The following is a 23,505-nucleotide window of genomic DNA, read 5'->3' as shown; positions in this document are numbered from 1 at the left end:
CCTCGGCGTCCGCACCCCGCGCCTGGACTATGGCCGCTGAGGAAGCCGTGCAGACGGCCGAGCACTACCGGGCGGAGGTGGAGCGGCTGAGCCGTGAGCTGGCCGAGACCACCCATGAAAAGATCCAGGCGGCCGAGTACGGGCTGGTGGTGCTGGAGGAGAAGCTGACGCTCAAGCAGCAGTACGACGAGCTGGAGGCCGAGCACGACGCGCTCAAGCAGGAGCTGGAGCAGCTGAAGGAGGTGAGGGGAGAGGAGCCGGCCCCCCACTGCCCGGGGAGAGAGGCCGCGGGGACGGCAGGGTCCGGAGGACGCCATCGAGAGCCCTTTGTTGGTCGGAGATAAATGAAAGGGACCATTGTGACCCCCCACCCCCTACACACACACACACACACACACACACACAAACACATACACACATATACACACATACACATACATATACACATGTACACACATACACACATACATACACACATATACACATATATACACATACACATACACACACACAGGCCAAGAGAAAAATAATAGCCTAAGAAATGAATGATGTCTATGCCTGAACTGGGCAGGCTGAGGCAGGGGGCTGGGGTGTGCTCCCATTATAGGTTGCAATACAGCAATCAAACTTCCCCAAATTGCGGTGGCTCGCGCCTGTCCTCCTAGCTTACTCCGGAGGCTGAGATCTGAGGACTGTAGTTGGAAGCCAGCCTGGGCAGGAAGGTCCATGAGACTCTCATCTCTCCAGTTAACCAGCAAAAAAAGCTGGAAGTGGAGGTGTGTGTGGCGCAAGTGGTAGAGTGCCAACCTTGAAGAGACAAAGCTAAGGGACCTCACTAAGTCCCAGCACAAAATACAAAACGCGCACACACACACACACACACACACCGTGCTGTGATTTCATTAATGATCTTATTATATACCGAGGTTTGTAATTGTGGACCCAGAATTTCAGGCTGGTTGAAATCTGGCATGTAATGGTCTTTGCTGAATGGTAACTGCTTTTCGAGGGGACTAAACAGTGTTTGGAGAGCCCTTCCATCCAGTTTGACAAAGGTGATCTGCTTTGCCTTCCTGTCATTCTTGTCCTGAGGCTGAGGACACTCATTAACTTGGCTGGCTGATTTTGCTGTCTTGATGGTGTCTCTGAGCCAGGCAGGGCCAGGCCAAAGTCCTGTGAATCACCCTAACCAAGGCAAATTGAACTCCTCCCTAGATGGCCTGAAGGAACCTGACCTAGGGAGCCCTGTATTTGAAATGAGTCTTCAGGTTGAAGTGACTTCTTAAACATCACACAGCACCAAAGGACTGTGGTGAACATTGTTCTTTTGGTATTTGGTGGTGGTTGTTTTGTAAAGATTGGCTATCAGTTACTTAAACATAAGTTTTAAAAAAGAACAAAATTTGCTAAGGCAATAGAAGAAAATAAGGTGTTTGGATTTTCCATTAAGCATTTATAAGACTAGACGTATTATCAAAGTCTTCTTTATCTGCTTATAGAGGCACAATAACAAGTAACCAAGAATAAATTTGACGTATGCACTGCTTTTCTGAGTGACAATCTTTCAATTAATTATTAATTATTTATTAAGTTTTAAATGCATACTGGCATTTAAAATTAAGTCATATAATATACCAAAAAATCTTTTTTCTTTTTTTGTTTGGGTCCAGTTGTGGGGCCTAAACTCTGGGCCTGGGCGCTGTCCCTCAGCTCTTCAGCTCAAGATTAGCACTCTACCACTTGAGCCACAGCGCCACTTCCAGCTTTTTTCTTTTCACTTATGTGGTGCTGAGGAATCGAACCCAGGGCCTCATGCATGCAAGGCAAGCGTTCTACCACTGAGCCACCTTCCCAGCCCCCAAAAATCTTTTTTCTTTGTAAATTTGCTTTAGAGGGAAGGAAAGGTCATGTTTTGTGTGGTTTTGCTGAAAAGACATAATTTTTGAGATTCTAATAAATCTGCCTTCTGATGTAATACAGATAGGGTAAATATATTTTCAAATGTCCCATTTTTGTTCAGAGATTAAATATCAAAAAGAGTCAATGTACTAAAATAAGTCAAAAGGAGAAATGTAATTTTTTTTCTTTTTTTTGTTTTGTTTTGTTTTTTGTCGGTCTTGGGACTTGAACTTTGGGCTTGGGCGCTGTCCCTGTGCTCTTCAGCTCAAGGCAAGTGCTCTACCGCTTGAGCCACAGTGCCACTTCCTGTAATTTTTCCTATTGCATACTAGGCCGCAAGTTCTAGCTTCTTTTTTTTTTTTTTGGTCGGTCGTGGGGCTTGAACTCTGGGCTTGGGCTCTTCAGCTCAAGGTGAGCACTCTACCACTTGAGCTACAGCACCATTTCTGGTTTTCTGGTGGTTTATTGGAGACAAGAGTCTCATGGTCTTTCCTGCCTGGGCTGGCTTTGAACCATGATCATCAGATCTCAGCCTCCTGAGTAGCTAGGATTACAGGCATGAGCCACCAGCGCCCAGCTTCTAGCTTCCTATTTTTCTTTCTAAGCTGATCTTCCCATCAGCCAGATTTGTTTATGTTTTGCAGTCACATTAACTTTTAGACTGGCATTTATTTATTCATTGTGGTGCCAGTCCTGGGGCTTGAATTCAGGGTCTGGGCACTGTGCCTGAACTTTTGTTGCTCAAAGCTAGTGCTCTACCACATGAACCACAGATCCACTTCTGGCTTTTGTTTTGTTTTTGTAGTTTATTGGAGGCAAGAGTCTCATGGATTTTTCTGCCGGGGCTGGCTTTGAACCATGATCTTAAGACTCCAGCTTTTTTGCTGCTTAATTGGAGATAAGAGTCTCTCAGATTCATCTGCCTCCTCAATCCTCAGATCTCAGCCTCCTGAGTAACTAGGATTACAGAGGTGAGCCACAGGTGCCCTGCTGATGTTTCCTGTTTGATCCACCATGGAACTCTTATTCAAGTGGATTTTCTACCCACCAGCTGATGCTTACCTGGTATATCCAAAGAAAAAAAAAGGAAATTCAAAATAATTGTGCAGGTGATGGAGGCGTGGCTCAGGTGTTAGAGTAACAGCCAATGAGCAAAAACATCAGATGAGTTTGAGTATCTGAGTGTGCCCATTGAAGTATTCCAATGTGGATGCCATACAGAAGCTTTTTTTTCTCCCTTTTTTCTTTTTCTTTCCTTTTTTATTCTTCTGTTAGTCTTGGGGCTTGAACTCTGGGACTGGGTGTTGTTTCTCAGCTCTTCAGTTCAAGGCAAGCAAGCACTCTACCACTTGAACCATAGTGCCACTTCCCAGAAGGTATTTTTTAATATATATATTTTTATTGTCAACATACTGTACAAAGAGATTACAGTTACATGAGTAAGGTAAGGGAGTGAGTACATTTCCTATTGAGCATTGTTACCCCCTCCTTTGTCCCAGAAGCTATTTTTTGAGCCAATGGCTTATGTGTTTAATTTTAGATTCTTGGGAAGTAGAGATTGGGCTCATGATTTGAGGCCAGTTTGGACAAAATAGTCCATAAGTTCTCATTTCAGCAGGCAGAAGTTGGGCTTGGTGGCATGTGCCTGTCATCCTGGCTGCAGCAGAAGACATAAATAGGGGGATCGTAGTCCATGCTGTCCAGGTAAAAAGTGAGACTATCCCACAAACAGAGCAGAAACTACTATGGGGATACTTCAAGTGCTAGAGTGTTCCCTTATCAAGTGCAAGTCCTTGAATTCAAATCCCAGTGCCAGGGCTGGGGTTGGGGCTTAGTGGTAGAGTGCTGGCAATGCACTTACAAATGTGTTTTTCAATTCCTTTGTCTTTTGTAGTGGCACAGGGATTATTTATTTATTTATTTGCTAGTCCTGGGGGTTGAACTCAGGGCCTGGGCACTGTCCCTGAGTTTCTCTTGCTCAAGGCTAGCACTCTATCACTTGAGCCACAGGGCCACCTCTGGCTTTTTCTGTTTTTGTGGTACTGAGGAATTGAACTAGAGTGCTAGGCCAGCACTCTACCACTAAGCCACATTCCTAGCCCCAAGTGCATTGCTTTTACAAAGGGAAGTTTTGTTTATTATCAGGCGTTACAGTAAATGTTGTTGCATTATATCTAGAAAGCTGAGTAAAAACTAAGTGCTGGGGACTCAGATCTGTGAACCTAGTTTCTTGGGTGGCTGAGATTTGAGAATGGAGGTTTGAATCCAGTTCAGGCCATCAAAAATTGAAAGAGAGCTGAGCGCTGGTGGCTCATGCCTGTAGTCCTAGCTACTCAGGAGGCTGAGATCTGAGGATCATGATTCAAAGCCAGCCTGGGCAGGAGTCCGTGAGACTCTTATCTCCAATAAAGCACTAGAAAACTGGAAATGGCCCTGTGGCTCAAGCAGTAGAGTGCTTGCCTTGAGTTGAAGAGCACAGGGACAGCGCCCAAGCCCAGAGTTCATGCCCCATGACCAACACACATGCAAAAAGTACTTCATAGTCAATGTTGCTATTGAATTATAACTATAAATCAACAAAGAAATCTGGGGATCATTTGTAAGTTCTTTTACCAAATATGGTTCATTGAAAAGTAACAGGGCCAATTTATGGGAATGTCAGCAAAAAACTATTGCATTAAGTCCAAGTGGGACATTAGTAATTTTCTGTTTATTGGGTTATTCTTTTCTTTCTTTCTTTCTCTTCCTTCTTTCCTTCCTTCCTTCCTTCCTTTCTTTCTTTCTTCTTTTTTTTTTGTGCTTTTACGGGGGCTTGAATTCAGGGCCTGGGTGCTGTCCCTTACCTTTTTTACTCAAGGCTGACATGCTATCATTTTAGCCACACCTTTATTTCCAGGTTTTTAGTGATTAATTGGAGATGAGAGTTTCATGGACTTTCCTAGTTGGGCTGGCTTTGAATTGTGATTCTCAGATATTAGCCTCCTGAGTAGCTAAGGTTGCAAGTATTAACCACTGGCTCTTATGGCTCAGTCTTTGTAGATCACTTTGGTGTTTGGGGTCAGCATCTCAGAGAGTTGTTCTTTATTTCCAAGGTTGGACACTGATGAAAAGGCCAGGAAACAATGTATCCTGAGGATGTGCAACATTAATAACATGAAATAATTCAGTAATGTTTTTCTAATTATTTCTTTCCTTGGCCTGTGACTTTTTGGCCTAGCTTGGTATTGTTTTGGAATTTGCTTTATGCTTCATTACATGGACTGATACAGTCTTACATACTTGAAACGAAAATGAAAGGGATCTGAAGAAGAAGAATGACTTTTTCCCAACACACACAATTGGCTGGTTTGTTCATGGCTATTACTGTTCCACCCGAACCATGCCTCCAGTCCAATATTTTGCTGGTTAGAGTTGAAGTCCTGAGGGCTTTTCTGCCCTGAGCCTCTAGATTTCAACCCCTTCGGTAGGTAGTATTATATGTGTGAGCTAGGTACCTGGCAGAATTCTTGCTTTTTTTTTTTGTCGGTCATGGGACCTGAACTCTGAGCCTGGGCGCTGTCCTTCAGCTCTTCAGCTCAAGGCTAGCACTCTACCACTTGAGCCACAGCACCACTTCTGGCTTTTTCTGCTTATGTGGTGCTGAGGAATCGAACCCAGGGACTCATGCATGCAAGGCAAGCACTCTACACTGAGCCACCTTCCCAGCCCCACCCCGCCCCTTTTTTTTTTTGCCAGTCCTGTGGCTTGAACTCAGGGTCTGGGCACTGTCCTTGAGCTTCTTTTTGCTCAATGCTAGCACTCTACCACTTGAGCTACAGTGCAACTTCTTGCTTTTTCTGTTTAACAGGTACTGATTAATCAAACCCAGGGCTTCATGCATACTAGGCAAGCGCTCTACCACTAAGCCACATTCCCAGCCCATTTATGGGCCACTTATAGGGGCCTGGTTGGTTTTGTATATTTGGGATGTTGTATCAGTCAGTACTATGTGTTTCTTATCTGGGCTAAAATAGTATTTGAAGAAGAGTCACAGTTCTAAAATAACCTGAAAATGACAAAAATCCATACCCACATAAATATCTTAGATTTAACTTTGTTGTTGTTGTGGGGCTTAAACTCAGGGCCTGGACAATGTCCCTGAGCTCTTTTGCTCAAGGTTAGCGCTCTACTTTGACTCACAGCTCCATTTCTGTTTTCTAATGGTTAATTGGAGATAAGAGTCTTACGGACTTTTCTGCCCAGTCTGGCTTTGAACCATGATCCTCAGATCTCAGCCTTCTGAGTATCTAAAGTTACAAGTGTGAACCATTGGCACCTAGTTTTAGATTTCTGTTTTTAAACATTGAATCTGCAATTAATTAATTATTATCTTGGGCCTCCTGAGTTATTCTACAACTGAGCCATACTGGTGGTCGTCTAGATTTTTTTTTTTACTAGTTTGTGAATAAACATGAAAAAAGTTATAAATCAATCTAATTAGGCTATTATTTTAGAATCTCCTAATGTTTTTCATTCATTCATCCATTATTTATTAATCAGTGTGTTTATTATGTATTGCCAGTACAAAGGTTTGTACTCAGTGTCTTATGCTTGCTCAGTTTTTTGCCCTTGGTTTGTACTGTACCATTTGAGCTACGCCTCCAGTCTAGCTTTTTGCTGGTTGTTTTGAATATGGAATCTCCTGAACTTTTTTGCCTTGGCTGATTTTGAACAAGATCTTCCTGATCACAGCATCCTGAGTAGCTGGGATTTCTGGTTAGAGCTGTTAACACCTGGCTTTTTGCTGTTCTTGTTCTTTTGTTTTTATAATCCCCCCCCCAAAAAAAAAAAAAACCAGTCATGTCCTTTCTTGTAACCTTGCTTTTTGTTGAGAGTATGCCCTTTTAAAATGCAAGTTTTATGAGCTAGGCATTAGTGGTTCACGCCTGTAATCCTAGCTGCCCAGGAGGCTGAGATCTCAATATGGTGGTTTGAAGCAGGAAAGTCTATGAAACTTACTTCCAGTTAATCACAAAAAGCCAGAAGTGGAGCTGCGGATTAAGTGGTAGAGTGCTAGTTGTGTGAGCCCAAGAGCTCAGGGACAGTGCCCAAGCCCTGAGTTCAAGCCCCAGGACCAGCACAAAAAGAAGGAAGAAAAACAGGAAGGAAAGAAGAAAAAAAGGAAGGAGGGAGGGGAGGGAGGAAGGAAGGAAGAGAGGGTTCAGTTTCAACATCTCCCCATAGCAGGTTTGTAGCTGGTACTCAGGAGTGAGCCCAGTCCTGGGGCTTGAATTCAGGGCCTAGGCACTGTCCCTGAGTTTCTCAAGGGACACTCTCAAGGCTAACACTCTATCACTTGAGCCACAGCACCACTTCTGGCTTTTTCTGTTTATGTGGTACTGAGGAATTAGAGTGCTAGGCAAGCACTCTACCACTAAGCCACATTCCTAGCCCAAGACAAATAATTTTAGGGGTGCATTAGTGCTGTTGTCTCCTTGTCTGACTGGCTGGTCCCAAGGATATGGCTGTCAGTACCTGGCTCAGGTCCACGGCAGCAGGAACCAGTCCTGCAGTGATCACATCCTATCCATTCTAGAGCATGGTGTCAAGCCAAGATGACTGCAACCTTCGGGCTTCTCCATGTTTTCCTTTCCTTACCCTCTGACTGCTTGAATTTTGAGACACAGTGTTTCAGATCACAGACAGAATCTCACAAAGGCAGTTTGATTGCATTGAGGGAGGTCTGTAGCCTCTAGAATCTTACTTTTTACACACATGGAACACATACATGTATATGTACATGTGTGCAACACATGTGTGCTAGGTCTGGGACTCGAACTCAGGACCTCTTGTTTAGTACTCTCACTCAAGCTGGTGTTCTACCACTTGAGCCATAGCTCCCCTCCTAGCTTTTTGCTTGCGAGAAGATTCTCACAGATTTTCCTGCCCAGGCTGGCTTTGAACCAGGATCCTCTGATCTCAGCCTCCAGAGTAGCTAGAATTACAGGCGTGAGCTACCAGCATCAACATCTAATTGAGGACACATTGGTTCTAGCCTGTAGAAATTTGGAACATGAAAAAATAAAAAGTAGCTGGGATTACAACTCAGAAGACTGAGATCTGAGGATCACGGTTCAAAACTAGCCAGGGCAGGAAAGTCTGTGAGACTCTTATCTGCAGTTAACTACCAGAAAACTGGAAATGGCGCTATGGCTCAAATGGTAGAGTGTTAGCCTTGAGCTGAAGAGCTCAGGGACAGTGCCCATGTCCAGGGTTCAAACCCCATGACCGATAAAAAACAAAAGTATCTGGGATTACAGGTAGGAGCCATGAAGCCTGGTCTTGAGGTTTTGTGGGGTTTTTTTTTGCTGTTTTTTTTTTTTTTTTAAAGTTATTGTTTTTGGGCTGGGAAGGTGGCTCAATGGTACAGTGCTTGCCTTGCATGCATGAGGCCCTGGGTTCGATTCCTCAGCACCACATAAGCAGAAAAAGCTGGAAGTGGCATTGTGGCTCAAGTGTTAGAGTGCTAGCCTTGAACTGAAGAGCTGAGGGACAGTTCCCAAGCCCACAGTTCAAGCCCCATGACCAGCAAAAAATAAAATAAAATAAAAGTTAACCAGCAAAAAATAAAATAAAAGTTATTGTTTCTTTAGTTATGTGTATTTTGTTGACTTTTTTCTGGTTTGCAATTTTTTTTGCAAGTTTGTAAATAAAACATTAAAAAAGGATTTCTTTGATTTTTACGTAAGGGTTATTTCTGATTGTTTTTTCCATTGTGTGTACTTGATGTTTTCAAACATTTTAAGGAGAAAAAAAAGAAAAGCACTACTCCAAAATGTGATATTTAACTGCCTGGTTTCTGACTTTAAATTGAGAGTTTTAAATGCAAATGCGATTACCAAGAGGGAGGAAGGCAGTGACAGTAGCAATTTCCTGAGTGGAATGTTTTGTTTCAGAGTGAGGCGTGGGTCTCTAGTAGGACACTGAGAGGCTGGTTCTTTGTTTTGTATACTGCCTACCTCTGGGGAATCAAATGCCATCACTAGAGCCTTAGCCATCACTTTTTGAAGTTGAAAAAGGTTTGGATTGTACCATGGATGGGCCTTGCTGATTGTTCTTTGATTTTTCTTTTGTGTAGAACTGGGGCTTGAACTCAGCCTCATGCTTTTGCTTAGTTTAGCTTTTTTCAGCTTAAGGTTAGTGCTCTATGAATTGACCTATAGCACTGCTTCTGGACTTTTGATGGTTAATTGGAGATAAATCTCACAGACTTTCCTGCTGGGTTGGTTTTGAACCATGATCTTCATATCTCCTGAGTAGCTTCAGGAGATATTTCAGGCATGAGCCTGAACCAGCATGTGGCAGGTGTGAGTTGAGTCGTATAGATGACTTGGCCTACATGTCTACTTTCTTTCCCTTCAAATCCCAAACTTGGGGGCTGGGAAGGTGGCTCAGTGGTAGAGTGCTTGCCTTGCATGCATGAGGCCCTCGGTTCAATTCCTGAGCACCACATACGCAGAAAAAGCCCGAAGTGTGGAGCTGTGACTCAAGTGGTAGAGCACTAGCCCTCAGGGGAAGAGCTGAGAGACATCACCCAGGCCTAGAGTTCAGGCCCCACAACTGGCCAAAAAACAAAAACAAAAATCACAAACTTGTTTTCATACAAGGCTGTGTGTCCAGAGCCTTTAAGCTAAAAAGTCTCAAGAAAATAGACTTAGTTGGGGCTTGGAATGTAGCTTAGTGGTAGAGTGTTTGCCTAATATGTATGAAGCCCTGGGTTTGATTCCTCAGTACCACATAAACAGAAAAAGCCAGAAGTAGCACTGTGGCTCAAGTGGTTGAGTGCTGGCCTTGAGCAAAAGAAGCTCAGGGACAGTGCCCAGGTCCTGAGTTCAAGCCCCAGGACTACCCCCCACTCCTCAAAAAAATCAATCATTGGAGAAAGAGAGAAGAAATAATATGTCCTTGAATCATTTATAAATAGGTTTTCAGTTAATGGCTCTTTGGATTACTTAAAAACAAAAAACAATTGCTGGGTGTTGGTGGCTCACGCATGTAATTCTAGTCAATCAGAATGCTAAACCTGAAGATTGTGGTTTGAAGCCAGCTTGGGTAGGAAGGTCTGTGAGACTCCCTCTCCAAAACAGTTAGCAAAAAGCAGGACTGGAGGTGTGGCTCAAGTGGTAGAGCACCAACCAAACAACCTTAGCAAGCGGGAAGCTAAGTTTAAACCCTGGTACAGGCAACATAAGTAAATATACAATTTTTTCCCCTGGAGTTAATTTTTTGTTGTTTTGGTTGGTCGTTGGGCTTGAACTCTGGGCCTGGACGCTGTCCCTCAACTCTTCAGCTCAAGGCTAGTGCTCTACCACTTAAGCCACAGTGACACTTCCGGCTTTTCTGTTTATATGGTGCTGAGGAATAGAACCCAGGGCCTCATGCATGTGAGGCAAACATTCTATCACTGAGCCACTTTCTTAGCCCCCCTGGAGTTAATTTTGATAAATATTTTTTCCCAGAGATTTCTTTTTTTTGTTTTGTTTTGTTTTTTGCTTATGTGGTGCTGAGGAATCGAACTCAAGGTCTCATGCATGCAAGGCAAGCGCTCTACCACTGAGCCACCACCTTCCCAGCCCTTCCCAGAGATTTCTTTATTGAGATTAATTAACTACATAAATTTCATAGTACCAAGGTGTAGTTACACTTAGCTAAGGTCACAAACACATTTTAACCTTCACAATGATAATCATCATTCTAATCTACAAAGCTTATGAATTCTTATCAACATTATCAATAAAACTATTTCTTCCAGATCCAGTGATAGGCATATTTCTTTCCTTTTGCTTAGTATCAGCTGTTCCCTCTTTCTCTCTGCTCTGCTCCCAACTTCCCTCAGATGTTCACGGGTGTACTCCATATAAGAGGTAAAGAATATAGAGTCATCTAAAACCTATAGGACAAATTAAGATGAGGTCCTTTGTTTCCTTATTTTTGGGGTTCTTTTCAGTCTGTATATTATTTTATGTAGATATGAAACTGTGCTTGGGTATTATAATTTGGTGTTTTTCTCCCAAGGCTGACCTCTTTTGGTCTCACTGTGTATGGGTATTTTTACTTTGTCATATCTTGTTTTGAATCTGACATCCACATATCAAGGAGACCCTACGCCATTTTTCTCTCTTATCTTGGCTTATCTTGCTCAACATGATTTGTTCTAGTTCTATCCTTCTCCCTGTGAATGCCATTATTTTATCCTTTCTAATGGCTGCATAAAATTCTATGTATATAGGTCCCACACTTTTTGGATCCATTCATCAGTAGTGGGGCATCTGGGCTGTTTCCATATCTTGGCTATTGTGAACAGTGCTGCAATGAACATGGAGGTGCATGTGTCCTTGTAGCCTGGTTCCTGTTGCTCAGGGTACATGCCTAGGAGTGGCATGGCTGGGTCATAGGGGAGGCCTATGTTTAGTTTCCTGAGGAACCTCCAGACTGCTTTCCAGAGTGGCTGTATTAATTTACATTCATAAATACAACACTAATAAATACATATTTTTTTTCAAAAAAGGAATCAGGAAACTTTATTTGAGAAAGTGCTGAAGAGGGAGAGAAAAGAGGATTGAGGAGGAAGAAGCAGGCTACAGCGCAAAGCCTGCAGGGACTCACGTGTGAGCATCTGTTTGGTTGAGGTGGGGATGGATGAACTGGCCTGGGAGAGAGGTGAGAAGTGAGCCAAGAGAGGTTGTTTGGGGCCAGATGGTGAAGGCCTGTCATTTCCTTCTAGTAAAGGACACACGCTGCTGACTGTAATGAACTTGGTCCCAGGAAGACTCTGCCACACGTGCCAGGCCTGGGGTACTGGCAAAGAACTTGAATCTAATGGGGTCTGGGTTTGCTGCTATTTGCATGCCCTCCTTCTGTGTGTGAGAAACCTTGGGAATTAAAAAGTGACTGCTTGAGCTGGGCCTGGTGGCTCACACTGTCATCCTACCTACCCAGGAGGCTGAGATCTGAGGATGGAGGTTTGAAGCCAGCCCAGGCAGGAAAGTCTATGAGATTCTTACCTTCAATTAATGACCAGAAAAAGCTGGAAGTGGAGCTGTGGCTCATGTAGTAAGAGCACTAAGCCTTGTGCAAAAAACTCACAGTGCTAGCTGGGCGCCAATGGCTCATGCCTAGCTACTCAGGAGGCTGAGATCTGAGGATCAAGGTTCAAAGCCAGCTTGGGCTGGAAAGTCCATGAGACTCTAATCTCCAATAAACCACTCAAAAACCGGAAGTGGTGCTGTGGCTCAAGCAGTAGAGCGCTCGCCTTGAGCTGAAGAGTGTAGGGACAGCTCCCAAGCCCAGAGTTCAAGCCCCATGACCACCACCACCTCCACCACCACCACCAACAACAAAAAAAACAAAAAACCTCACAGTGCCCAGGACCTGAGTTAAAGTCCAGACTGACACCAGTAAACAAACAAACAATAAAGTAGGTTGGTGCAGATGGCTCATGCCTATAATCCTAGCAACTCAGGAGGCTGAGATCTGAGGATCATGGTTCAAAGCCAGCCTGGGCAGGAACATCCATGAAACTCTTATCTCCAATTAACCACTAGAAAACTGGAAGTGGCACTATGGCTCAAAGTGGTAGAGTGTTCACCTTCAGGTGAAAAGCCGAGGGACAGCGGCCCGGGCCCAGAGTTCAAGACCCATGACCAACGCCCCCTCCCCCCCCCCAAAAAAAAAGTGATAGCTTGATAGGCTCTTGTGGCTTGTGGCTTATGTCTATTATCTTAGCTACTTAAAGGCTGAGATCTGAGGATCCCAGTTTGAACTAACATCTTCGGAATTCAGCCTCCTGAGTAGCTAGGATTACAGACAGGAGCCATCAAGCCTGGCCTGTTTGGACTATTCTTTTTCATTGGTCTGTACTCTACTGTCTCACTGTCAGAGCTTTATTGCAGTGGTTCTGGATGGCTGTTGGAATCATTCTTCTTATTTTGGGAAGTCTGCTGTCCTAACTCTTGGTTTGGAAAACTTGCCACTGACAGCAATGTGGATTGGGCCCACCATAGTATATTTCCATTTTTGAGCTCTAAGCAGGGTTTGGGGGAGGAGGGACTTCTGGTGATTGCATTAGAGGTTGTTTCTGTTCTTATAAGCAAAGCAGGCTGGCTCCAGCAGAACTCAATTGTCTAATTAGGGGCCTGTGATCTAATTTTTTTTTTTTTTTTGATCATGGGGCTTGAACTCTGGGCCTGGGTGCTATCCCTCAGCTCTTCAGCTCAAGCCTAGCACTCTACCACTTGAGCCACAGCACCACTTCTGGTTTTCTAGTGGTTTATTGGAGATAAGAGTCTCACGGGCTTTGCCGCCCAGGCTGGCTTTGAACCACGATCCTCAGATCTCAGCCTCCTGAGTAGCGAGGATTGTAGGCGTGAGCCACCAGTGCCTGGCTGTGATTCAATTCTTGAGAAGTCATTTTTGAAGAAAAATAGCATTTATGAGTGTGTGTGTGTGTGTGTGTGCATGTGTGTGCGCCAGTACCGGGGCTTGAACTCAGGGTCTAGGTGCTGTCCTCAAGTTTCTTTTGCTCAAGGCAAAGTCCTTTACCCTTGAGCTGCAGCTCTACTTTCAGTTTTTTAGGTGGTTAATTGGAGATAAGAGTCTCATGGACTTTTCCTGCCTGGGCTGGCTTTGAACTGTGATCCTCAGATCTCAGCCTCCTGAGTAGCTATGGTTACAAGTGTGAGCCACCAGCACCTGACAAGTCATTTCTCTTCTTATGAAGTAAAGCAAACTAGAGCTAGGCCTATTCTTGTAACATTCTGTGAGATTCCCAATCCTGACATGAAAATAGATGTTGGCATTTTCTTAAGCCAAGGAGTAAAGAGTATTATTTGTAGGAAGCAGTATGTGTGCTCTTGATTGGGAACATGGAAAATGGAACATAATTACATCCTGAAACTGGAATTAAAGGGGGAAACAAAGAGTGGAGTTTGGAAGACTTTGTGGATGTCACTAGATCATACCATAGTTTCTAAGAGCCAGGCAAGCAGGGTGATAGACAGGGTAGAAAGCTGTCATAAGCAGGATTCAGTGGCTCATGCCTGTAATGCAACCTACTCAGGAGGCTGAGATCTGAAGATCGTGGTTAGAAGGCAGTCTGGGCAGGAAACTCTTGAGACTCTTATCTCCAGTTAACCAGCAAAAAGCTAAGAGACAGTGCCCAGGCCCTGAGTTCAAGGTCCAGCACCATACATACATAAAAAATACTGGTCCTAAAAATGCTGTGGGCATGTGACAATTTCCAGAGTCTTCTGCCTGGTTTCTACTGCAGGCAGGAGTGTGGTGCTATCTGGGCCTGTGACCAGGATAGCCTGGGGCTTACTGAAATGAAGTCAACAGGAGACTCTAAGGAGGCTTCTTCCAGCAGGGTAAGTGTAGAGCTGCAATACATACCATGCTACTGTGTGGGGATGGATTTTTTTTTCCTGTACGAGTCGTGATTTAACCGCAGGATTCTCTGATCTTCTTCCAAGAAGCTCCTAGTTTTCTTGAAAATAAGTGGCAGATCCACTCTTTTTCTCTCTGCCTCTCTGGCTCTCTTTTGCTGGTATTGGGGGTTGAACTAAGGGCCTGGCTGCTGTTCATCAGCTTTTTCATTCATGGTTAGCACTCCACCACTTGAGCCACACCTTCACTTCTGGCTTTCGACTGGTTATTGGAGATTAACCAGTCTCATGGACTTTCCAGCCTATGCTGACATCAAACCACTGTCCTCAGATCTCAGCCTCCCAAGTAGCTAGGATTACAGGTGTGGAGCCACTGGCGCCTGGTTTTGAACACAGTAGAATTTCAATGTTTGTACCATACCAAAAGAAAAATTACTATGTGAAATGTGATGTCTGTATTAATCATCTAAGTTTAAGTATGCCATAATGATAGACAAGAATATCACATTGTACCCCACAAATTAGTACAATTATTATTTGTCAATTAGAAATAAACAACAAAAGGATATATCTTTGGTGGGGTGCCAGGTACTTATCCCTATAATCTAGCTACTTAAAAGGCTGAGCTCTGGGGCTGGGAAGGTGGCTCAGTGGTAGAGCGCTTGCCTTGCATGCCTGAGGCCATGGGTTCGATTCCTCAGCACCACATAAGCAAAAAGAAAAAAGTCAGAAGTGGCGCTGTGGCTCAAATGGTAGAGCGCTAGCCTTGAGCTGAAGAGCTGAGGGACAGTGCCCAGGCCCAAAGTTTAGTCCCCACGACTGGACCCCCCCCCCAAAAAAAAAAGAAGGCTGAGCTCTGCGGGTCATGGTTCTAAGCCATGGAAGGTAGAAAAGATCCTTGAAATTTCATCTCCAGTTAACAAGCAAAAAGTCAGAGTGAAGGTTGGATCAAGTGCTAGAGGGCCAACTGAGCAAGCTGGAGACCCCAAGGAAAGGAGATTGTTGCGTGTGAATCTGAACATCCTCTTATTCTTTCTTCTATAGCTTGAGTTTTTGTCTCCAGCCAAACTTTGCTCACCATATCTGTCCATGTTCTGTCACTCTTCCTTTTTTATTTTGTGCCAAATCTGGGGCTTGAACTCAGGTCCTAGGTGCTGTCTCTGAGCTTTTTTGCTCAAGGCTAGTGCTCTACCACTTGAGCCACAGCTTCACTTCTGGCTTTTTGCTGCTTAATTAGCGATATAAGTCTCATGGTCTTTCCTGTTCCAGCTGGCTTCAAACTGAAATCATCAGATCTCAGTCTCCTGACTAGCTAGGATTACAGGCATGAGCCACCAGCACCTAGTTTTTGTTTATGTTTTTTCTATTGAAATAGTTAAACCGTTCTTCATCTATCATTGGTCTTGCCTCTACTTTTCACTGATCATCCTCGATTCTGGTCATTCCTACTTGAATACTTCAGTAAGAAAGAATAGGTTTTGGGTTGTGAATGTGGCTGAGTGGTACAGTGCTTGCCTAGCATGCGTGAAGCCCTGGGTTCAGTTCCTCATTTGAGGAATTAAAGTGGTGCTATGGCTCAAATGGTAGAGTGCTAGCCTTGAGCAAAAGAAGCTCAGGGACAGCGCCCAGACCCTGAGTTCAAACCCCAGGACTGGCAGAAAAAAAAAAGAATAGGTTTTAAAAATATACCGAGATGGGGGCTGGAATGTGGCTTAGTGGGAGAGTGCTTGCCTAACATGCATGAAGCCCTGAGTTCTATTCCTCAGTACCACATAAACAGAAAAGGCCAGAAGTGGTGCTGTGGCTCAAGTGGTAGAGTGCTAGCCTTGAGTAAAAGAAGCTCAGGGACAGTGCTGAGGCCCTGAGTTCAAGACCCAGGACTTGCAAAAAAATAAATTAACCAAGATGGGATCACAAATGACTGCTCAGTAAATAAATAAATAAATAAATGTGCGCGCACGCACACACACACACACACACACACACACACACACGTCCGTTGTGGGGCCTGGGCGCTGTTCCTCAGCTCTTCAGCTCAAGGCTAGTACTCTATCACTTGAGCCACAGCGCCACTTCCAGCTTTTTCTGCTTATGTGATGCTGATGAATCGAACCCAGGGTCTCATGCATGCAAGTCAAGCACTACCACTTAGCCACCTTCCCGATCCAGTAAATATTTTTATGATGTGATGATTCTCTTTTTATATATATGTATATATTTGTTATTGTAAAGATACTGTACAGAGAGGTGACAGTTACATGAGCCAGGTAATGAGTCCATTTCCTATGGAGCATTGTTACCCTCTCCTTTGTTTTTCCCCTACTATCCCTTCCCTCCTCACCTCCCAAACTCCTCCCTTCCCCTCATAGTTGTAAAGTTCATTTTCAACATAGTGTCTTGTACATCTCATTGTTAAAATGGGTCAACCTATATCCTTATTTCAACATTTTGTTATTTCCCTTCCCCTCCCCAACTTAGAAAAATGTATACACAAGATGCAGGACACTGGAATCAAATACAGTGAAAACAGGGGTTATATACCATGGGGGAAGAACATACAAAAGAAACAACAACAAAACATGTAGTACATTATAAGTACATTAAAAACAACAGTAAGAAAGATAATACCTCTTGTGTCCCTATCTTGGGGTTCATTTTGCTTAGCATCATCTTATATGGTCATATGTACATAGCTATTTTTTTTTTCAGTAGGTCATGGGGCTTGAACTCTGGGCCTGGGCACTGTCCCTCAGCTCTTCGGCTAAAGGCTAGTGCTCTACCACTTGAGCCACAGGGCCACTTTCAGCTTTTTCTGTTTATGTGGTGCTGAGGAATCTAACCCAGAGCCTCATGCATGCGAGGCAAACACTACCACTGAGCCACCTTCACAGCCCCTGTACATAGCTTTTGACTTTTCTCCTTGTCCTAGACATACACTAGTTATTGTAGATAAGGGAAACCCTGGGACCTATGTTTCTTTGGGCCTGGCTTACTTCACTTAATATAATTTTTTCGAAGTCTTTCTATTTCCTAACAAATAGGGGCAATGCCATTCTTTCTGATGAAGGCATAGAATTCCATTGTGTGTGTGTGTGTACCATATTTTCTTGATCCATTCTTCTACTGAGGGGCGTCTGGGTTGGTTCTATATCTTAGCTATGGTGAATAATGTTACGATAAACATAGTTGTGCTGGTAGCTTTAGTATGGCCTTGTTTGGGTAAATGCCTAAAAGTGGGATTGCTGGGTCATAGGGGAGTTCTATGTGGAGTCTTTTGAGGAACCTCTATATTGCTTTCCAAAGTGGTTGAACAAGTTTACACTCCCACCAACAATGCAGTAGGCCTCCCTTTTGGCCACATGCCCTCCAGCATCTGTTGTTAGTAGATTTCTTGATTATAGCGGTTCTAACTGGGGTGAGGTTGAATCTCAATGTTTTTGATTTGCATTTTTTTTTTGTCGGTTGTGGGGCTTGAACTCTTGGCCTGGGCACTGTTCCTCAGCTCTTCAGCTCAAGGCCAGGGCTCTACCACTTAAGCCATAGCGCCACTTCAGACTTTTTTCTTTTTGCTTATGTGGTGCTGAGGAATCGAACCCAGGGCCTCATGCATGAAAGGCAAGCGCTCTACCACTGAGCCACCTTCCCAGCCCCTGATTTGCATTTATTTTATGGCCAGAGAAGTTGAGCATTTCTTCATGTGTCTATTGGCCATTCTTATTTCCTCTTCAGAGAAGTCTCTGTCTTTAGCCCACTTATTAATCAGGTGGTTGTTTCTTTGAGGATTTGTTGTTGGGGGATGATGTTATGATTCTCTTTGTAAGAACATCTGCTTTTATAAGCTGTGTGTGGAGCGGGGGAGGGCCGTACTGGGGCTTGACCTCAGGGTTTCTCACTCACTCAGCCTGTTGCTCCAGGCTGGCAAGATACCCCAGTTGCTTAGTTTTTTTTTTTTTTTTTGGTGGCACTGGGCTTTGAACATAGTGTCTGGAGCTTGGTAAGCAGACATCTAGCCACACCTTCAGCCCTTTATGACTATTTATGTAAATAAATGTGTTATCATCTTGAAACCCAGTATAATTAAATGGCATCTACAGAAGCTTGAGTTGGTAAATTACTCGTTCTTTTTTTTTTTTGGCCAGTAGTGGGGCTTGAACTCTGGACCTGAGCGCTTTCCCTCAGCTCTTCAGCTCAAGGCTAGCACTCTACCACTTGAGTTACAGTGCCACTTCCGGTTTTCTGGTGGTTTATTGGAGATTAGAGTTTCATGGACTTTCTTGCCCGGGCTGGCTTTGAACTGTGATCCTCAGATCTCAGCCTCCTGAGTAGCTAGGATTTACATCATTCTGATGTAAATATTAACATATCACTTTAGCTATTTTACTAGAGAAATGTAAGATTTCTATTTGCCCACATGTAAAAACATTTTTGCAGGGCTGGGAAGGTGGCTCAGTGGTAGAGTGCTTGCCTTGCATGCATGAGGCCTTGGGTTCAATTCCTCAGCACCACATAAGCAAAAAGAAAAAAGCTGGAAGTGGCCCTATGGCTCAAGTGGTAGAACGTTAGCCTTGAGCTGAAGAGCTGAGGGATAGTGCCCAGGCCCGGAGTTCAGGCCCCACGACCAGATCCCCCGCCCCTCCCCAGATCTCCCCCCCCAATTTTTTTTTTTGCTTAAGTAGTAATCATTGTCAACAGGTATCAAGCACACACCTGTAATCCAGGCTGTTCAGGAGGCTTGAGATTGGAGGATTCAGTTCAAAGTTAGCCTGGGTAGACAAAACCCAAACACTCTTATTTCCAGTTAACCAGCAGAATGCCTGAAGTGGAGGTGTGGCTCAAGTTGCAGAGTCAGCCTTGAGTTGAAAAGCTAAGGGAGAGTGCAAGGCCCTGAGTTTATACCCTGTACCACCATCATCACACACACACACACACACGCACGCACACACACACACACACACACACACTATAGACCCCTCTGAGGGTCGTAAATGTCAAACACTATGGCTTAAACTAATAAAATACACCATTTTAGATTCAAGAAGCATCTTGTCAAATAGCCTCTGACATCATCTGTGCTGCTAGATGAAGAATCACTGATAGATAGCATAAAGAGAAATTATTCCACTTAGTGGTAACAGTGCTTAGTAATTGCTTCCATTAATCACACTAGGTTAATATACTTTCTACCTGCATGTGAAAGTCATGAAGGCTATTTTAGTGAAACGTGTGTGTGTGTGTGTGTGTGTGTGTGTGTGTGTGTGTGTGTGTGTACTCACGCACTGTCCCTTAGTTTTTTTTATTCAAGGCTGGTGCTCTGCCATGTGAGCCACAGCTCCACTTTTGACTTTATGGTGGTTCATTGGAGATAAAAGTCTCATAGCCTTTCCTCCCCAGGCTGGCTTTGAACCGTGATCCTTAGATCTCGGTCTCCTGAGTAGCTAGGTTTATAGGCATAAGCCACCAGTGCCCAGCAAAGGTAGGATTTCGATGGTAAAGATGAATCCTCTACTGGAAAGGTGGCTTAAGTGTTAGAGTGGTAGAGTACTTGCCTAACATGCATGAAGCCCTGGGCTCAATTCCTTACTGCCAGAAAAAGCTAGACATGACTCTGTGTCGTAAGTGGTAGGGTGCTAGCCTTGACGCTGTGTCGTAAGTGGTAGGGTGCTAGCCTTGAGCAAAAGAAGCTCAGGAACAATGCCCAGGCCCTGAGTTCAAGCCCCAGGACTGGAAAAAATAAAAAAAAAAGGAAAAAAATAGATGAATCCTGTCATCCCTCCAACATAAAACCTCTCAGTGTCTTTTTCCTCTTCTTGGTGTTTCAAATCCACGCCAACATCACTTCACCTCTAGCTGTGGGCACTGAATGGATACATGTAACATTGTGACTCACTTAACCTCCTTCTTTGTCCCTTGCTGGGTCCTCATCAGAAGCAAATCCACAGCGTGTCGTACTCCTATCCAAAGTGGTAAAGTATGCAGAGATAATATATGCACAGTGATGTTCATGAAAACATCAAAAAGAAGGAAAGACTATTGCTTTCAAGAAATCCATGTCTCCTCCTAGTTCCCTGCATGTGATTTGACCTCCAGGAGAAACCCAACTCTTTCCTAAATAAGAGATGGTGGCACATACCTGGGCTGGCTTTGACTCTTGACCCTTAGATCTCAGCCTCCTGAGTCATTGGGATTATAGGCGTGAGCTACCAGAGCGCAGCTTAGAGTAGTATTTTTAAATTTCCATTTCAGCTGCCAGAAAAGAGAAAGAACTCCATGGATCTAGCTGAGATCTGCTGTTTTCTGTGAGCCCACTTTCTATAGCCAGAGAGAAAGATTTTTATAACAGACATGATGCCTGAGCCCAATCTTGAAAGGAAAAAATAAGGCTCTGAGCCATATTTGAATAAGTTCTCCTCTTTGTGGAGTTATTTCTGTAGGTACATCATAACCTTTCATCTATTTTTCTTTTTTGGGGGGGGGTCCATTCGTGGGGCCTGAACTCTGGGCCTGGGCACTGTCCCTCAGCTCTTCAGCTCAAGGCTAGCGTTGAGCCACAGCGCCACTTCTGGCTTTTTTCTTTTTGCTTATGTGGTGCTGACGAATCGAACCCAGGGCCTCATGCATGCAAGGCAAGCGCTCTACCACTGAGCCATCTTCCCAGCCCTCATCTATTTTTCTTTTCTCTTTTTTCATTTTTTTTTTGGGGGGGGAGGTCCGGTCGTGGGGCCTGAACTCTGGGCCTGAGTGCTGTCCCTCAGCTCTTCAGCTCAAGGCTAGCGTTGAGCCACAGCGCCACTTCTGGCTTTTTTCTTTTTTCTTTATGTGGTGCTGAGGAATCGAACCCAGGGCCTCATGCATGCAAGGCAAGCACTCTACCACTGAGCCACCTTCCCAGCCCCCATTTTTTTTCTTTGTGCAAATCCTGCCGTTTTTCTTTTGGGGCTTGAACTCAGGGCCCTGGTGTTGTCTCTGAGATTTTTTATTTTTTTATTCAAGGCTAGTACTTTCACTTGAGCCACAGATCCACTTTTGGCTTTTTGGTGATCAACTGGAGGTAAGAGCCTCATGACTTGCCTGCACAGGCTGGCTTTAAACTATGATCCTCAGTCTCATCCTCTTGAGTAGCTAGGATTACAGGCATGAACTGTAGGTGCCTGCTCAACCTGTTGTGAAATTTCTTTCATCCACAGTGTGAATAAGGTTTTTTTTTTTTTTTAAGTCAGTGCAGATTGGCCCCTACCAGCAGCCACTTTCATCTCACTGTGTTGTTGAAAGGCATAAGCAACTATTTGCACTCATTATTACCCAAGGGCTTTTCAAACTGTTACCCAGACGCAGCCAACCCTGGATTTGCCATCTGTGCATGGTAAAACCAGAAGGTGGAGAGAGTGAATCTAATTAATATGCAAAGGAAGGATTTCAGCTGTCCAGTTATGGAGATTTAAATTCAACTTCAGTAGGCTGAGGGTTTCAGCTACATTTTTGTGTGTGTGTGCAAATTCTTTATTGTGATTAAGTGATTACATAATTTCACAAATTTCACAGTAGTATGGGGTAGTGATGCTTAGTTAAAGTCACAAACACATTCTAACTCTCATGGGGCAAATTGTCTATCATGGTCTATAAAGTTTATGAATTCTATGAGCTTTGGCAATACAGTTATTTCTTTCACATCGGGTGATATATACATTTCTTTCCTTCTGCATAGCGTCAGCTGTTGCCTCTTTCCCACTCATTCCCGCCCTACCTTCCCTGTCATTTAGTTGCTTAGTTGTTTTGATCAATGTCCAGTGCACCTGATGGGTCCCACTGTTGTATGTTTTTCCCTGATTCCCTCTAGTTCTGTGTCCTCCTCCTAGTTTCCCTCCGGTGTGCACATATACACCATATATGTGATCAGCAGCATGGGGTTATTTAGTAGTGATTCAACCAGATGAGTGGAGGTCCTTTGTTTCTCGTCATGTTAACTTTGTCCTATCACCTTATGTTTTGGATTTAACATCCACTTACCAGGGAGATCATGTGCCATTTGTCTCTTTGCTCTTGGCTTACCTCATAACAGGATTTCTTCTAGTTCCACCCATTTCCCTGCAAATGCCATTTATTTTGTCCTTTCTGATGTCTGCATAATATTGCATTGTGTATAGATACCACAATTTTTGGCCATTCATCTGTGGTCTTGGTGGGGCATCTGGGTTGTTTCCATATCCTGGCTATTGTGAACAGTGCTGCAATAAACATGGAGGTGCATGTGTCCTTGTATACTGGTTCCTGTTGTTCAGGATAGAGTCAGCTACTTTTTTTTTTTTGGACATAGGGCTTAAACTCTGGGCCTGGGCGCTGTCCCTCAGTTCTTCAGCTCAAGGCTAGCACTCTACCACTTGAGCTATAATGCCACTTCCAGTTTTCTGGGGTTTATTGGAGGTAAGAGTTTCACAGACTTTCCTGCCCGGGCTGGTGGAACCGCGATCCTCAGATCTCAGCTTCCTGAGTAGGTAGCTAGGATTACAGGTGTGAGTCACTGGCACCCGGCTCAGCTACATTTTTTTAAAACCTTAAATTTTGCATTCTTTTTTGGGGGGGAGAGTGTCTGGTGGTGGGGCCTGAATTCTAGGCCTGGGCGCTGTCCCTCAGTTCTTCAGCTCAAGGCTAGCACTCTACCACTTGAGCCATAGTGTCACTTCTGGCTTTTTTCTTTTTGCTTAATGTGGTGCTGAGGAATAGAACCCAGGGCCTCAAGCATGCAAGGCAAGCACTCTACCACTGAGCCACCTTCCCAGCCCCTTTAGCATCCTCACCTCCATGTTTTGTTTTTGTTTTTTGCCAGTCCTGGGGCTTGAACTCAGGACCTGAGCACTGTCCCTAAGCTTCTATTTGCTCAAGGCTAGGGCTCTACCACTTGAGCCACAGTACCACTTCAGCTTTTTCTGTGTATGTGGTGCTGAGGAAGCGAACCCAGGGCCTCATGCATGCTAGGCAAGCGCTCTACCACTGCGCCACCTTCCCAGCCCAGTTTTCGCATTCTTAAAGAGAGAAATAGAACTCTCTTGTAAATAGCAACAGAAATATCTCAAAGTGTTTGTGTGTGTGTGTGTGTGTGTGTGTGTGTGTGTGTGTGTGTGTGTGTGCTAATCCTCGGGCTTGAACTCAGGGCTTGGCATTGCCCCTGAGCTTCTTTTGCTCACAAGTA

At 44.2% G+C, this 23,505-nt stretch overlaps 1 protein-coding gene across 3 annotated transcripts in view; it reads left to right on the top strand.

The window, feature by feature from the left end:
- The first annotated feature begins 23 nt into the window (after window positions 1-23).
- Window positions 24-23,505, top strand: part of Bicd1 (bicaudal D homolog 1 (Drosophila)) — a 98,101-nt gene continuing 74,619 nt past the window's right edge. For all 3 annotated transcript variants that reach the window (XM_013033442.1, XM_013033440.1, XM_013033441.1), the window contains exon 1: window positions 24-242. In XM_013033442.1, the coding sequence (XP_012888896.1) occupies window positions 30-242 (213 nt within the window). In that variant the 5' untranslated portion in view covers window positions 24-29. The remainder of the gene's footprint in view (window positions 243-23,505) is intronic.

This window comes from Dipodomys ordii, unplaced genomic scaffold (genome assembly GCF_000151885.1).
Source record: "Dipodomys ordii isolate 6190 unplaced genomic scaffold, Dord_2.0 Scaffold167, whole genome shotgun sequence".
Classification (NCBI taxonomy): Eukaryota; Metazoa; Chordata; class Mammalia; order Rodentia; family Heteromyidae; genus Dipodomys; species Dipodomys ordii.
Note: the sequence above shows the minus strand (reverse complement) of the source record. Positions and strands in the feature narration are given on the sequence as shown.